Consider the following 14,476-nt stretch of genomic DNA (forward strand, 5'->3'; position numbering starts at 1 on the left):
TATGAGTTACAAATAGTGACTAATAAGCTCAACATACACCAAAAACATGTTTATTATTGGTGTATGTTTTACAAGAAAATACCATTACAGGTTTTCTACTTCAAAATTACACGTTTAATTCAATGTTACTTGCATTTTCTTTGTAATTATTTCAGAAATTTACAAGCAATTTCTGAGTGACAATTGTTTCGACTAAATTTTTTGGTGCATTTGTGTAGCAGTGTTATTTTAGTTCCATTGAGATACTATTATAGTTTTATTAATTAATATTATTAATATTAATTAATATTATTATTAAATAGTTTTTTATTTTTTTATTTTGTGTCTTCATTTTAATTTCAGTTTTAGTTTAAGTTATTTTGGTACATTAAGAAAATGTTGGCAACTAGCTGAAACTTTACGTTTTTTAGATTTTATTTTACTTAACCATTTTATTTTAAGCAACTTACTGTTACTTAGTTTTGGTTAACTATAATAACCCCGTTGTTTAGACTTTCTTTGGTGCATTAAACAACATGGAAACTTTGTTTAGAACAGGCACACACACTTTGGTAGTGCTTCGGTTGGTGTGAACAATTACAGGGAGAAATTCCTTGTCATCACTCCCGTCGTTGTTTGGATAATAATTTCCATCTCACTCCAGGGGCTCAGCATCCCCAGCAGTTGATTTATTCCACACTGAAGGTATGCAGTGACACTCCAGTAACGCATGACTGCCGCAAACGCACACTCTCACAGATGCTGTGCTCTTGTTTTGTCTGGATGTGTGCAGCTGCTGGTATTTTGCTTTTCAGCGTTATCAAAATGTTTTGTGCAATATAAAGGTATCATTTGTATGGTGCATGTGAGGTACAGTAGATGAGGTATTCTCTGAACTGTTAGAGATTAAACAAGTCGTATACATCTAAAACATCTAGTGTGACTCTGAGACAGCAGACAGCATGTTTATGATATATACGGGTTACTGTATTTGGTAGCATACCATTAGACCTGTTCTAAAAGCTAGTGAGCCTACATAGGCAGCTGCTTTTTAAGGCTAGATGCTAATTGAAATGGATCTGTTTTAAGACACTTACAGTACATACATGGAACCAAATTTGTCAGTTTTTAACAGTTAATGTAATTCATTTCAATGGTATACTGAGAGATGTATAATATTAGAGATTACTAAGGCCCGTTCACACCAAGAGCAATAACTACAAAGATAACCATAACAATAACTATATTAGCGTCCTCACCAATGTACGATAATGCTCTGTTTATCCTAAGTGCTTACTGCAGGTTTGTCATCTGTCGCTTTAAATGCTAGAGCTCTTTAAAGCGGAATGGATTTTGATTGGCTGTTTTTAGTTTTTTATCATTCATCAGTTGGGAAAAAATAGATCTAACAGTAATTCAACAATATTGTTTATCGTTTTTTGCTCAAGGTTTTTTTTTTTGTTAAAGGCTTTTATGTCTTATATTACATTAAGTCAGTGATGGGTCTGCAAGGGTAATGACCACTTTTTTTCACATTGTCCAGCTGATTAAAGGATTCAGAATACATCAGACTAAATTGAGTGTGCCATTAACAAGATTATTTTCAAATCCTTGCCACCCTTTTTGTCTTATATTGTTGGCAGGCTCTAAATTCTCAGATAAGACTCTAACAAATCACAATGAAATGTGTGTCTTCATGTCATGTCTTATTTTTCTGCTTTGCTGGATGGGCAGTCATGGCAGATTTATTAAGGAATGGCAGTGTACCGTTTAAGTGCCTGCAGACACCTTTGTTTCCCCCTGCGTCAGTTCTTTCCAAATGGAATAGAAGAAAAGCCCACTCTGCAGTCTCCTGCTTTACTATGGCAAGAGTTCAGATCCCTGTCAGGCCGATGAAGGACTGTTCCAAGTCTTAAAGTCCACTTCTGGCTCGGGCATTGGTGCATTTGTGAAACAAGCAGCTTTAAGCCCACATAAAAGAAGAAATTAGCCAAATCTCTGTGGGAAAACACTTACAAAAGGACGTTCAATGGAAGCCCAATTAATTAGGATGTTTTTTTTTATGGGCACAGTTGGTTTCTCGCACATCAACCCCCTTATGGAAAAGCACTCGGAACTTGCATTGATTATATCAGCCAATGATTTTTCATAGTCTTTCCCATCCATTGATAGAGTTTCAAGAGTTTCAAGAGTTACTGTTATACACAAAAGATAAATGAAAAGGGTAAGAAACAAGTCAAAAGTTTGAAATAAATGATTTTTTTTTATGCTTTTGAAAGAAGTCTATTCTTCTCACCAATGCTGCATTTGTTTGATCAAAAACACAGTAAAAAATTGCAATATTGTGAAATATTTTTAGTTTAAAATTGTTTCCTATTTGAATATATTTTAAAAAGTCATTTATTCCTGTTTTGGCAAAGCTGAATGTGTGGTGATGTACACATTTATGTCACAAGCTTCAAATTAGATTGAGATGCGCATACTAGCCCGTTCTCATCCCAAGGCGTCATATACTGACGCTTTTGACATTTCGTCTACATCGAACGCACATGGCACCCTTTAGCGTCAATATGAGACGCAGATAGATATGGGCCAGAAGGCGCCTCCTAGCGGTCTAACCCTAACCCTACCCCAGACCTAAACCTACCCATAACCGAACAAAGCTCTGTGCGTGTCATATTGATGCTAAAGGGTGCCATGTGCGTTCGATGTACACGAAATGTCAAAAGCGTCAGTATATGACGCCCTAGGATGAGAATGTGTTGAATATACAGAGTTTCCCTCTGTTGGCGCATACTAGCCATCCTTCTACCACTGCTTCTTTGCTTAGTTTTAAAAAGCAAAGAGGTTTAGGGGGGTGAGTGTAATGGACATAGGCCAGTAAGAGCTGTGCATGTAAACCTCACTCCCCTGGTCTCAAGAGGTGCGCTAGCAACTGATGCAAGAATCAGTGGTCTTTAAACGGGGGGTACAATGGTGTTTCATGTATTCAGAGTTGTTTACAGTGTTAAAGAGATGGCTTCTCATGCTAAACATGGCCAAAGTTTAAAAAAAAATATTTTGGACGAATAACGGAGAATTTCTGTGCCGAAAATCTTACTTCCGGGTTGGTACAAGTTTCGGCTGTTTTTTTTTCGATCGTGGATCTAATGACGTAGACGAGAGTGGAACTCCTTATATGAGCATTTCTCTTGGAAAAGCTCGCCCGCGCACACGTCGACCAGAGGAGAGCGAGACCGCGCACATCAACGCGCTTCAACAGGAAATCATCGGCAGCGCTGCAAAGGTTTTATAAACAAGGCCCAGTTCGATTTGCAGATCGTCTAATGCTTAAGGATGGAGCAGTCCCAACAATAAAGGTTCACGGTCGTGCTTCAAATGCCTGTGTGTTTTTAGCTATAGGCGCTCCGCCCACACGGCACGCCTCCAGACGCTCGTTTTTTTCTGGAAAGACTCGGAACAGCCTATCTTTCTTTTATAAATATAATAAAACTAAAGACTTTTTGGAGATATGAAGGATGCAATACTACTTTATAGTTACTCAAGATTAACATGAGATTGACTGAAACTGAGTGTTTTACCCCCCCTTTAATGTCCTTGTTAGCGAGCCTGCCTCCCACGCCGGAGACCCCAGTTCGAATCTCGTTTGGAGCAGGTCATATAGGACTGGTTACATTTGGTGCCGTGACCCGGATGGGAGTGAGGTTTAGAGAGGTGAGTGTAACGGACATAGCCCAGTAAGAGTTGTACATGTAAACCTCACTCCCCTGGTCTCAAGAGGTGCGCTAGCAACTGATGCAAGAATCAGTGGTCTTTAACGTCCTTGTTAGCGAGCCTGCCTCTCTACGCTGGAGACCCCAGTTCGAATCCCCCTTTGTTACATAAGCAATTTAAATAAATGCATACTGAAAATATGCATTTATTTTTATGCCTGACTTTAATATGTATGACTGACAGATATGCTTCTCAGTTTAACAACAAGTTTATGGTGTGTTCATGTTAAAAATGTGTAATTCAAAGGGATGGACATTTTATATGCAATTCAAATACTTAAAAATATATATTTGGCCTGCACTCTTTTTGTGTTTTCCCTTATATATCTTTCTCTCAAATGATACATCTCAGCCAACTCATATCAGCATTAACATTAAACACTGCCATATTGCCTTGAGTTACCCCCTCAGCGCTGAACCACACACCCTGTAGCATAATCCGAAAAGAAAGACTTTCTCACGGTGGACAGCTGTGTTCTCATGTACAATGCTGCGTGTGTGTATGAGATGGCCTCTGGCTCTCTCTCTCAGCTGGACCAGACCTGTGATGATGAATGAGGCATGTAATATCACCACACTCTCTGGTATTTCACGAACAAGGCAGTGTCCACATTCCTGTGCCAAGCGGGACCGCCCTTTTGCACAAACACATGCTCTCCATGCTTGCACGAAGCCTTATGGGAGGAATCTCACGTTCAAACACAAAAAGGTGTGTTTCGGGGCTTTTAATTGCGACTGATAAGTTGTTTCCCAGCGGGCCCCTTCCCACATTAGCAGCTCAAACAAAATGACGAGGCAATTGAAAGATGTAAAGTGAGCCGAGTAAGAGTTTTGTGGATGAATAGGCCAAGTCTAATTCCTGCCATTAGCTACACTTACTTGTCTTACAAGGTGCTTTTTTTATGTGTGTCCTTCCACACGCAGTCAATTGGCTGTGCGGTTTCAGCTTAAGTGGTACATTTGGTATATAACACCTACAGCCACAGGCACAGGTGTAAGGCGCAGACCTCACGGAACGCAGCTCACTTTACCCCGTTTCTCCTCGTTCTTGCTGGATCATGATGTTTGTGACATGAGAACGAAACTCCCTGTGAGAATCATGCTTTGTCAAATTGCCATTATGAAACAGAGTGAAATCTGAGTGAAATCAGATTTGATGAGCCATGTTAAAGCCATTACACGCACAACTGACCATATATTGAATTATATAATAAATACACTAAATTGGTACAAAATGTTAAATTGGTTACAGTATATACACTTCTGCTTGCTTTTAGGCTGCTATTGTGTATATACAGTATTTATTGCTATATATTGAGTCCCAAAAAAATCCTGATGTATGTGTAAAAAAAAAATAACAATCATTTTGAAATTAACCTATTGTTATTAATAAAAATATTAATAATACTTTTATATTATTTGTATTATTAATGTATTAATAATATAAAATTATTATATATAAAAATTAGTTAAAGTAGAAGCAACATATCAAAAATGATCTATATGTAGCTTAAAAAACTGCGCTTTGCTTACTTGTTTAACCCTTAAATGCATGAATGTTTCTCCAATCATTATTACATATTCAGATCTTTAGGGACCCGGATCTATATCTAACACGGATGGATCGTGATAATATAAAACTCTCCTGATATTAGAGTAACAATAAGCATATTTTGTTACCTTTTGGAGCTTGGAAGGGTTCAGTTTGAGCAGATGTTTTATACCATCATCACTGTCCTCATCAGAGCTCATTTCCCAGTACATTCAGCATCTGGCTAATATTCACGATCTCAAACATATTCTCAAAAGTATCATTTTCAACATCTTCAAAATCAATATTTTAATCGCTGACAGCTTCTTCATCAGATCCACCATCAAGTGACAATGACACTAATATTTGATTGCGTTCAGTACTCGCTCTGCAGTAAATCGCTGAGCCATTTCAAGTTTTGCTGATGATACTTCCTATTCTTTTGTTTTCTGCCTGCGGAAACATCACTTCATCATTGTGTATCAGACATTGCCACCTTGTTGAATAAAGGTGAATTGTACTTATTCAGTCATCATTGATTCAGTTATTGTTGTGCAGAAAAATACACTTACACTGTTACACACCTTGGGTCATTAGTGACCCTATCTTTTTATTTTATTTTAGAGGAATGGGAAAACAGGCATTCTTTTATTCTTTTTTTTTTTTTTTTGTTTTATTGTTTATAATGAATTGATTGAGGAATACTAGGAAGGTTGATGTCTGACTTTAAAAAATGAATGAGTTGGAGGGTAGTGAATGACGTCCTGGGACAACCCAGCGTGCGTGTTGGAGAGTGTGTTATAGAGTTACAGCTATGGTGTAAAGAGAAGCACATCTCTCAGGTCCAGCCATCTGCACCTGTTAGCTGGCTGCAGGCCACCATGCTGTGAGCATATGCTGTGAGGGGGTCACCAGCAACCTCAGAGAGTCTAGAGTTGCCTAACTCAGTGCTGTTAGCTTTATTTATCTCTCTTCATGTATTTCCCATCCTCTACTTTCCTTCTCTTAGTCTGTTTGTAATGCCAGTGTAAAGGAAGCCAGCTAGTGAATTTTCTGATTAAGTTAAAATTGTATAATAATTGTTGTTGTTGTTGTTTTATCGATATTAAAATAATAACATTAAAATAAAAAAATAATTTAAATAATATAACATATTAATTTTATTCTTAAAAACAATAGGTTAATTTTAAAATGTTTATTATTTTTTTACACAGACTCAGGATCTTTCAGACTCCAAACAAAATCAATCTCTCTCTCTCTCTCTCTCTCTCTCTCTCTCTCTCTCTCTCTCTCTCTCTCTCTCTCTCTCTCTCTCTCTCTCTCTCTCTCTCTCTCTCTCTCTCTCTCTCTCTCTCTCTCTCTCTCTCTCTCTCTCTCTCTCTCTCTCTCTCTCTCTCTTTCAGAGGATCTGGATGACCTGCGAATGGAGGGAGTCACTGGCCTGTTGCCGTCTGGCAGTAAGTTCAGCCAGGGCCGCAGCTCCTACTGTTCAGAACCCCAGGCCAAAGTCACTCTCAACATCTGCTCAAGGTGTGCAAGGTAAATATTTGCACAGCTCAATATTTACCAACAGCTCTACTCTACTCAATGACTTCACCAGACCACTAGAACGTGTGAGGGTTGCCAATTCTCCAAAGCTCCATTTAACATGTCAAGCGGTACACACAATGTGAACAATGTCATCATCAGGTCCACACTAGAATGCACTGCCATATATCTCAGTCAAGTCACGAGTCACGTATCCTGACCTCTGTTTGCTGAGAGGCCGCAACCAAACCCCTTTCAGCCGGATATGAGGGCCACACGCAGCATTCCAACAATCTAGAGTTAAAGCTCTGAGAGCTAAAGGTGAATGACTACATGCTGCGGTAATGCGCAACATTCATCTTACTGAGGTGACTATGAGATGTGCAGTTATCTTAAGACTCCACATCTGGGTGTTTCTTCAGCTATGCCCTTTGGATTGTTTGAAAATGCACACTTTTAAAACTCACTTTTCATACTTTCACTAGTTTAATTAATTTGGCTATGAAAAATGGCTATCTGTGACAGAAGAATTTTATTTATTTTTTTAAAGTCAGGAACATTTCCAACACCGTGTGTTTTGCAAAACGTTTCAAATTAGCATTCTGTTTCAGAAATAAGGATTGTGGTAATGACATTCTTGTCTTTGGACTCCTTTGTCTAGCTAAAGCTAATTTCACTGCTACAATTTTATGTATCCTAAATAAACACAATTAAATAATGTGTTCACACATTTTGCATAATCTGACAACTTGACTGGAAAGTGGTGTGAAAAAAATTTGTTAAAAAATCTCACTGACCCCAAACTTTTGAACGATAGTGTATTTAAATCATTTTCATACAATAAAAAAATGAAATGCTTTGTTTATTTCTCTTTGTTTAGATGATAATATTTTTTAACATGTAATAACGGTTTTAAAAGGCAAAAGGCTCTTAAAAAAGTAGCAGAAATAATTTCCCCCAAATTTCAAATCTGTTAAATAAAGGTGCACTGTGTAATTTTTAGCAGCATCTAGTGGTGAGGTCGCGAATTGCAACCAACAGAAGTTACGGTGGCCGACAGAAAAATGTCATCGTCTGAGACAGCAGAGAGTAGCCAGTTAAGCAATGAGGTTTCTTTACAAAGATAAATTAAGAAATTAGGTTTACTTAATTATTAAGTAAAACGATAAGTTATTGCGAATATTATTGTTACTTGTTCATCATTGTCAGTGTTTTATTCGCTGACTTTAGCTAGCTTCTTTGCACAAAGAACAACATAGTGAGGAAACGCGTTTGTCCGTTTAGGGCTACTGTAGAAAAATGTCGGCGCACTTCAATGTCAGGGGACCCGCAGTGTATGTAGATAGAAATGGCTCATTCTAAGGTAATAAAAACATAACCATTCATTAAGTAAGGTCTTTATACAGCACTGAAAACATATTTATGTATATGATTGACATTTCTGTCAACAGATCCTAATATATATTACACAATGCACCTTTAAATAAAAATTACCCCAGGACATGAAAGTGTCCAAAGTTGAAGAAACATCTGTGGATGAGAGAAAGCATGCATATCTTAAAAGCATTATAGAAATCTGATTGTATTCATAATACTCACACAGAGATAATCTTCATTATCACTTGTTTTCTGTTTTTATTTCCTGTTTTGTAGTTTGTGGCTGGGCAAAATGATCACATTTCACACTGTTGGCTGCGATAGGGTGACTCAGTGCTCATGTCCGATGCCAGGCTCTGATAAAAAGAATCTGCTGGTTTAGATGGCTGCCATGCTCCTACATCACCCCACATTTGTTTTGTTTGGCTTTGTCTTTTGTGCTTTTCATTTCTGCTCCAAATCAGATTCACCACGGATACTTTAGACATTCTTTACAGAATACGAGATGCCGAACATCTTCTCGCTGTAGGTTTGCTGAACGCTTATCACGAGATCACCGTTTGTTTGCTGTTTGCACCGACTGTTTATCACATTGATGTGGAAGTTCATTTGTTTATATCACAGGTTAAAAGTGCAAGATTGTGGATATGGCCACCCTGCTTACATATTTTGTTGATCTTTTACTCCACATTAGTGATATCCGATTCATGAACGAATCAGTCTTTTGTCTCTGATCTTCACAAAACCTGATCAATTCAGTCAAACTGAATCAGTGATTCACTAACTGGCCCTAAGTGTCAGTTTGTACACCTGGAATCTCTTCAGTACCGTATAGACTTGCCTATAGACTTGCCAAACAGCAGCAGCTCCTGTATATAACGTCAGGAAACTGATGCCCATCTCTCTCAAAGTTTTTCCGTCTCTATTTCTTTGCCTGGGCATGCGGCTACTTGGAGGACGCAGGCAGCATTCTTCACATTTTCTTAGGCTCAGACTTAGGAATCCTTTTATCTGGACATTTATCTCAAGTGGTCAATGAGTGAAGAACATCATACTTAACAGCAGTCTGGAAAGTCCGGACGTTAGACAGTCAAAAATTGTAACATTATACTTAAGCCCTTCAAGGTTATTCAGTGGATTCACTGATTTATTGGTGGTGTCTATATGGGCAATAAAGTTTTATTCTAAATTAACAAAATTATAAAAATACACTACAGTTCATACATTTGAAGTCGGTATTTTTTTATGTTTTTGAAAGAAGTCTCTATGGAAGCTTATTTCCGCCACATATTATATCTCCGAGTTTATATCTCACAATTCTAACTTTATATCTCGCAATTACAACTTTATATCAAGCAATTCTGACTTTTTTCTCGCAATTCTGACTTTATAACTCGCAATTGTGACTTTATATCACGCAATTCTGAAAAAGGTTAGGGTTAGAAATGTAAACTCACAATTGCTAGAAAAAAGTCTGAATTGTGAGATAAAAAGTCGCAAATACCTTTTTACTTTTTTTTTTTTTTTTTGTGGCAGAAACAAGCCTCCTTAAGTCTCCTATACCTCAGGCTGCATTTATTTGATCAAAAATATAGTAAAAACAGTAAACAGACATTATTACAATTTGAAACAACCATTTTCTATTTAAATTTTCTCAAACCCTTGCAAACCTCAGTCAAAATGAAGCTTAACCTGTGTAAAACTTGTGTTCTTAGCCTTACTAAATCTTCTGCAGTGATCCACTGACCTATAGTGCACCACTGACGGAAAGGTCATGGGATTTATTCCTTATCTGCTCGCGTCTGTCCTCTTAATGTGATGGATGAGGTGGTAGACTACAGCCACACATGCTTAGGAAAACAGCTCATCTTGAAGTAGCACAATCACTCTACAATTTCATCTGCTCATTTTAATGGCTACAAATATGACACTTCTGTAATACATAGTAAATGAGTGAAAAAGTGCATCTGATTCAGTTCAGGACAGGATTGGATACTATAAAAGTCAAAATGTTTTAATTTCTATGTTGTGATGTTTAGAAGAGCATGGGAATGCATCCAAGTTCTGACTCCTCTCTCCTATTATGAGGGGACTGACTCGATCAAGCACGGTTGTATGAGTCATTGAACATCATTATTTTAATTACTCATTCAAAAATTATGCTGTACGAAAATGAACTGCTCAGATGGTGGGCTAAACTAGATCTGTTTTTTCTCAGTGGCTTCTCTACATATGAGAAAGAATGAAGGGGAAAAATTTGAGGGAGAAAGTTGTTCCACAAAAGTGAACAGAAACTTCAATGAACTGGCAGGTAAAGCAGTAAAAAGAGAAGGGGTTGTTTTCTTTTGTCATCATGCTTATTAACTGTCCTGATTGCTTACAGGAAAAGGCATGCAATAGCAATGCTGAGAAATGTGAAATGAATCAAGCCTATCATTTGGTAACTATAGCATTTGGTGATTTACAGTTCTGAAGTGAAACCGCTCCAAAATAACAGTTTGAGAATACGGCATTGTTTAAGAATAAGGTATGACAATTACCGTGCTGTAGGTCTTCATTTTCCAGTCCTCTGGGGAATTTGTGAGACTGAAATGTTTTAAATGGATGCTCCTTCTTAAATCACATGATATGATCCTGGCCACACATCACTGCTTTAGTTTGTTTTCACTGTTCTATTATTGTTTGTTACTTTGGTTTCTAATTAGTTTCACACTAGTTTTGTTAATTATCATTCACTGTGTATATAAGCCTTTAGTTTTCCCATTTCTGTGTTCGTCATCATCAATGTTTAATGTGTAGTTGCTTTGTTTATTCTCTGTGAGTATCTAGTATCCATTCTTCCCGCATCTCGCTCTTCATTAGATTAAGCCACAAAGCATAATTGTGACTAATAGAGGACTGGGACAAATAGCTTCCAAAAATGGCAAATAAACACAACATCAAAACAGCAGTCCATATAACTCATTCACTATATTGTGAGTCTTCAAAGACATAAAATGGATTAGTGAAAGGAACAGACTGAAATGAAAGCCCTCTTACCCTCTGCCACAACTCTAAATCTTATTTGGGTGATTTGAATTTGCATCTTGAATAAATTTAAGTTAGTTCTCCAAATCAATTTTTCATCCTCATGTTGTTCCAAAACCATAGGATCTTCGAAACCCAATATTTGTCCCTCCATTTAAAGTTTATTTACCCAGAACTCTGACTCTTCAATACGTTCATAAAAAGATTATAAAATATATCAACTGTTTAATTTAAGTCTTCTAAAGAGACACAATTGATTTTTTATGATGAACATATTTAATTTAGGCTTTTATTCAAAAATAAACATTGATCAGTGAATGTATCACTCATTTGGTAAACGGAAGCTCAACCGACGAACCTACTTGCTTATCCAATTAACACTAGGGGCCCTATTTTAACGATCTGAAACGCAAGTGTCAAAGCGCAAAGCGCAAGTAACTTTGTGGGCGGGTCTTGGCGCTGTTGCTATTTTCCCGGCGGGATAAATGACTCTTGCGCCAGGCGCAAATCTAAAATGGGTTGGTCTGAAGGAGCTTCATTATTCATAGGTGTGGTTTGGGCGTAACGTGAAATAAACCAATCAGAGCGTCATCTCACATTCCCTTTAAGAGCAGGCGCGCTTGTTCTAAAGAGGATTCCTATTATAACGGCGGATTTGCCAGGCGCGCGCCAGGAGCGTTCACAGCCAAGGAGAGCAACGCTCTCGTCAGGGACGTTGGGGATGGAGAAACCCACCCAAATTAACTTCGGTTAAAAAGGCATATGATAATTTGGGTAAATGTGTAAGCTAGATGTATGCTTTTATAATAAATTGTCTATCTATCTATCTATCTATCTATCTATCTATCTATCTATGAAACATGAAACATGCGGAATGAAACATGCATCGGTGTACAAAGTCAATTGCGTTGGGTGCAAGATAGGGCCCTATATTCGAGTGCTCTATGTACATTCACTGATCACTGTTTATATGTGAATAAAAGCCTAATTGAAATCTGATTATCATGCAACGCGATCATGTCTCTTCAGAAGACTTATTTTACGATCTCTTTATGAACATTTTGAACCGTCAACATTTTGGGTGAATGGACTTTCAATGGAAGGACAGAAATCTCTCAGAAAAATATCTTCATTTGTGTTTGAAGATGACCGAATGTCTTTTGGGTTTGGAATTACTTGAGAGGGAGTTACTGTTGACAGAATTAAAAGATCTTAATTTTTTGTAGATTGACAGCACCTGTTTACTATTCACTTTCATTTTATGTAAAGAGCAGTATCAAATTGTGTTTTGGAATGGCATGTGTGTGATTAAATAATGAGAGAACTTTCATTTTTGGATGGACTGCTCCTTTAAGAACAAAGCCTCTTTAGGAAAGCTCCTAATCCTAGCATCCTCTGAGATAGGGCATCATAATTGATGGGTGTTTGAGACAGCTGCACTGTTTGGCGATTAGTAGATTGTTGTCAGGTCTCAAGCGTTCCCCTATGTTACGCTCTGTCTACATTCCAGCCTGCCCATATCCTCATCCTCCCCTGATAGTGATAAGACAAATAGACTGCTTTGGCATGGTCTCATCACCTTATATGAATAGAGACTCACTGTCTCCACTTGTTCTCATCTAGCAACGACACTGGGTAAAAATAGAGATTTTATTTGATACTGATCCATTACACAGAGTTCTTTCATAGCCTCAGCAGAGAGTTTGCTCTGAATGGAGAACATGATAGTATTATCACTGTTATCTTTCACAGCTATCATAACTGTGGGGAGAAATGCAAGCCACTTATTTGAAATTAAAGCCTTTAATGCTCAATTTTTTTATTTTTAGGCTTCAAGGGGACAGTCTAACTGCAAGGCCCGAAGAGGAACCGCACGTCCCGGAGCAAGCCGTGCCAGAAATACCTTGTAAGTACCTACAGTCATCGCTTAAATTCATGGGGCCCATTTTTTTAATGGGATATAAAGCCACACAAAAGGCCAATCCTGTCCAAAAAGAAAATATATTGGGCTTTTGCACTTTATATACACTACCATTGAAAAGTTTGGAAATGTTTTAAATATTTTTGAAAAAAAGAGTCTCTTAAGGTTCACCAAGGCTGCATTTATTGGATCAAATACAGCAAAAACAGAAATATTATTAAAATGTATGTTTAAAGATATTTTTTACTTTCTAATTTATTGTTATAAAATCCATAAAACATTAAGGGTTGTTGATGAATAGAAAGTTCACTGAACAGCATTTATCTGACATTGTCACAGTTCCCTTACGAGAACGTTCTCTCGTACTGCGTTGAAAACGCTGTGGGAAAACTCCTTTTCTCGAGAATATTGAAGCCTTTATTTTAAAACGCATTGCTGCAGCACATGCGAGAGCTAGAAGCTCGCGTGAGCGTGCTGATTGGCTTGTGCAAAGCAACTGCACGAACCAATGGCGGAACAGCAGAGGAGTGCGAGCCAATCGGGGCGCTTGGCACTCTGCCAGAGTCAAGCGCGCAAAACTGCACGTGACAGAAGAGTATAAATACACAGAGAATCCGCCATTTGACAGATTTTATCTCCTTCAGCTTTCGACTCACCTCGTCGCAGATTCTCTCCGAGTGAAGCCGCTCGTCGTCGAACAGCCTTCCAGCGGAACTGCTTCGCATCCCGGCGTCTGCCAAGCTGAGCGTTTCCCTGTGGCATCCGACGAGTATCCTTTTTCTAACTCAAAAAGAGCATTCTAAGAGAGCAAATCGCTGTTTTCACAGCGCGCGGCGTTGTTGCAAATGCCGCTCACCGTGTGTGACTCATGCGGGGTCTCCCTGCACGCCTCTGACACACAGTCTCTGTGTGTTGCCTGCCTCGACCCTGAGCACGCCGAGGCAGCGCTCACTAAAGGCGGCTGCCTTCACTGTGACGGAATGCCTGTTGCCACGCTCCGTGCCAGATCTTCCGCCGCCTCGCTGAGTGTTCCCGCCCACCTTCCATCCTCGGCGCCCCGTGAGCCCCGTAGGAAGAAGCGGCGCGATCAGAGGCCTCCTGAACGCGCTCATCTGGATGAATGCACGCCGGGTCTCTCCCCGCACGCTTCGCCCGCGCCTTCATCTCCAGTCCTGTTCTCACAGAGCGACCAACGCCCCTCTTCTGAAGCGGCAGGTCTCGTCTCTTTCGGTTTGTCCGAAGAACTGGACGACGCTGTTTCTATGGCGCCATCTGAAAGTGAGGAATGGTCGGGCTCCGCGGACCCCGCCCCCCTCTCTCAGCTGGATCCTGTTGACACTC

General features: G+C 38.8%; 1 protein-coding gene across 1 annotated transcript in view; it reads left to right on the plus strand.

Moving 5' to 3' along the window:
• cUnh8orf34 (chromosome Un C8orf34 homolog) overlaps positions 1-14,476 on the plus strand; it is a gene marked incomplete at its 5' end in the record, with an annotated part of 97,537 nt that overhangs the window by 46,298 nt on the left and 36,763 nt on the right. The window contains 2 exons of the mRNA XM_081352261.1: positions 6,687-6,822; positions 13,044-13,120. Of these exons, the coding sequence (XP_081208387.1) occupies positions 6,687-6,822; positions 13,044-13,120 (213 nt within the window). The remainder of the gene's footprint in view (positions 1-6,686; positions 6,823-13,043; positions 13,121-14,476) is intronic.

The sequence above is a fragment of the Scardinius erythrophthalmus genome, assembly GCF_964197995.2.
Source record: "Scardinius erythrophthalmus genome assembly, chromosome: 22".
Classification (NCBI taxonomy): domain Eukaryota; kingdom Metazoa; phylum Chordata; class Actinopteri; order Cypriniformes; family Leuciscidae; genus Scardinius; species Scardinius erythrophthalmus.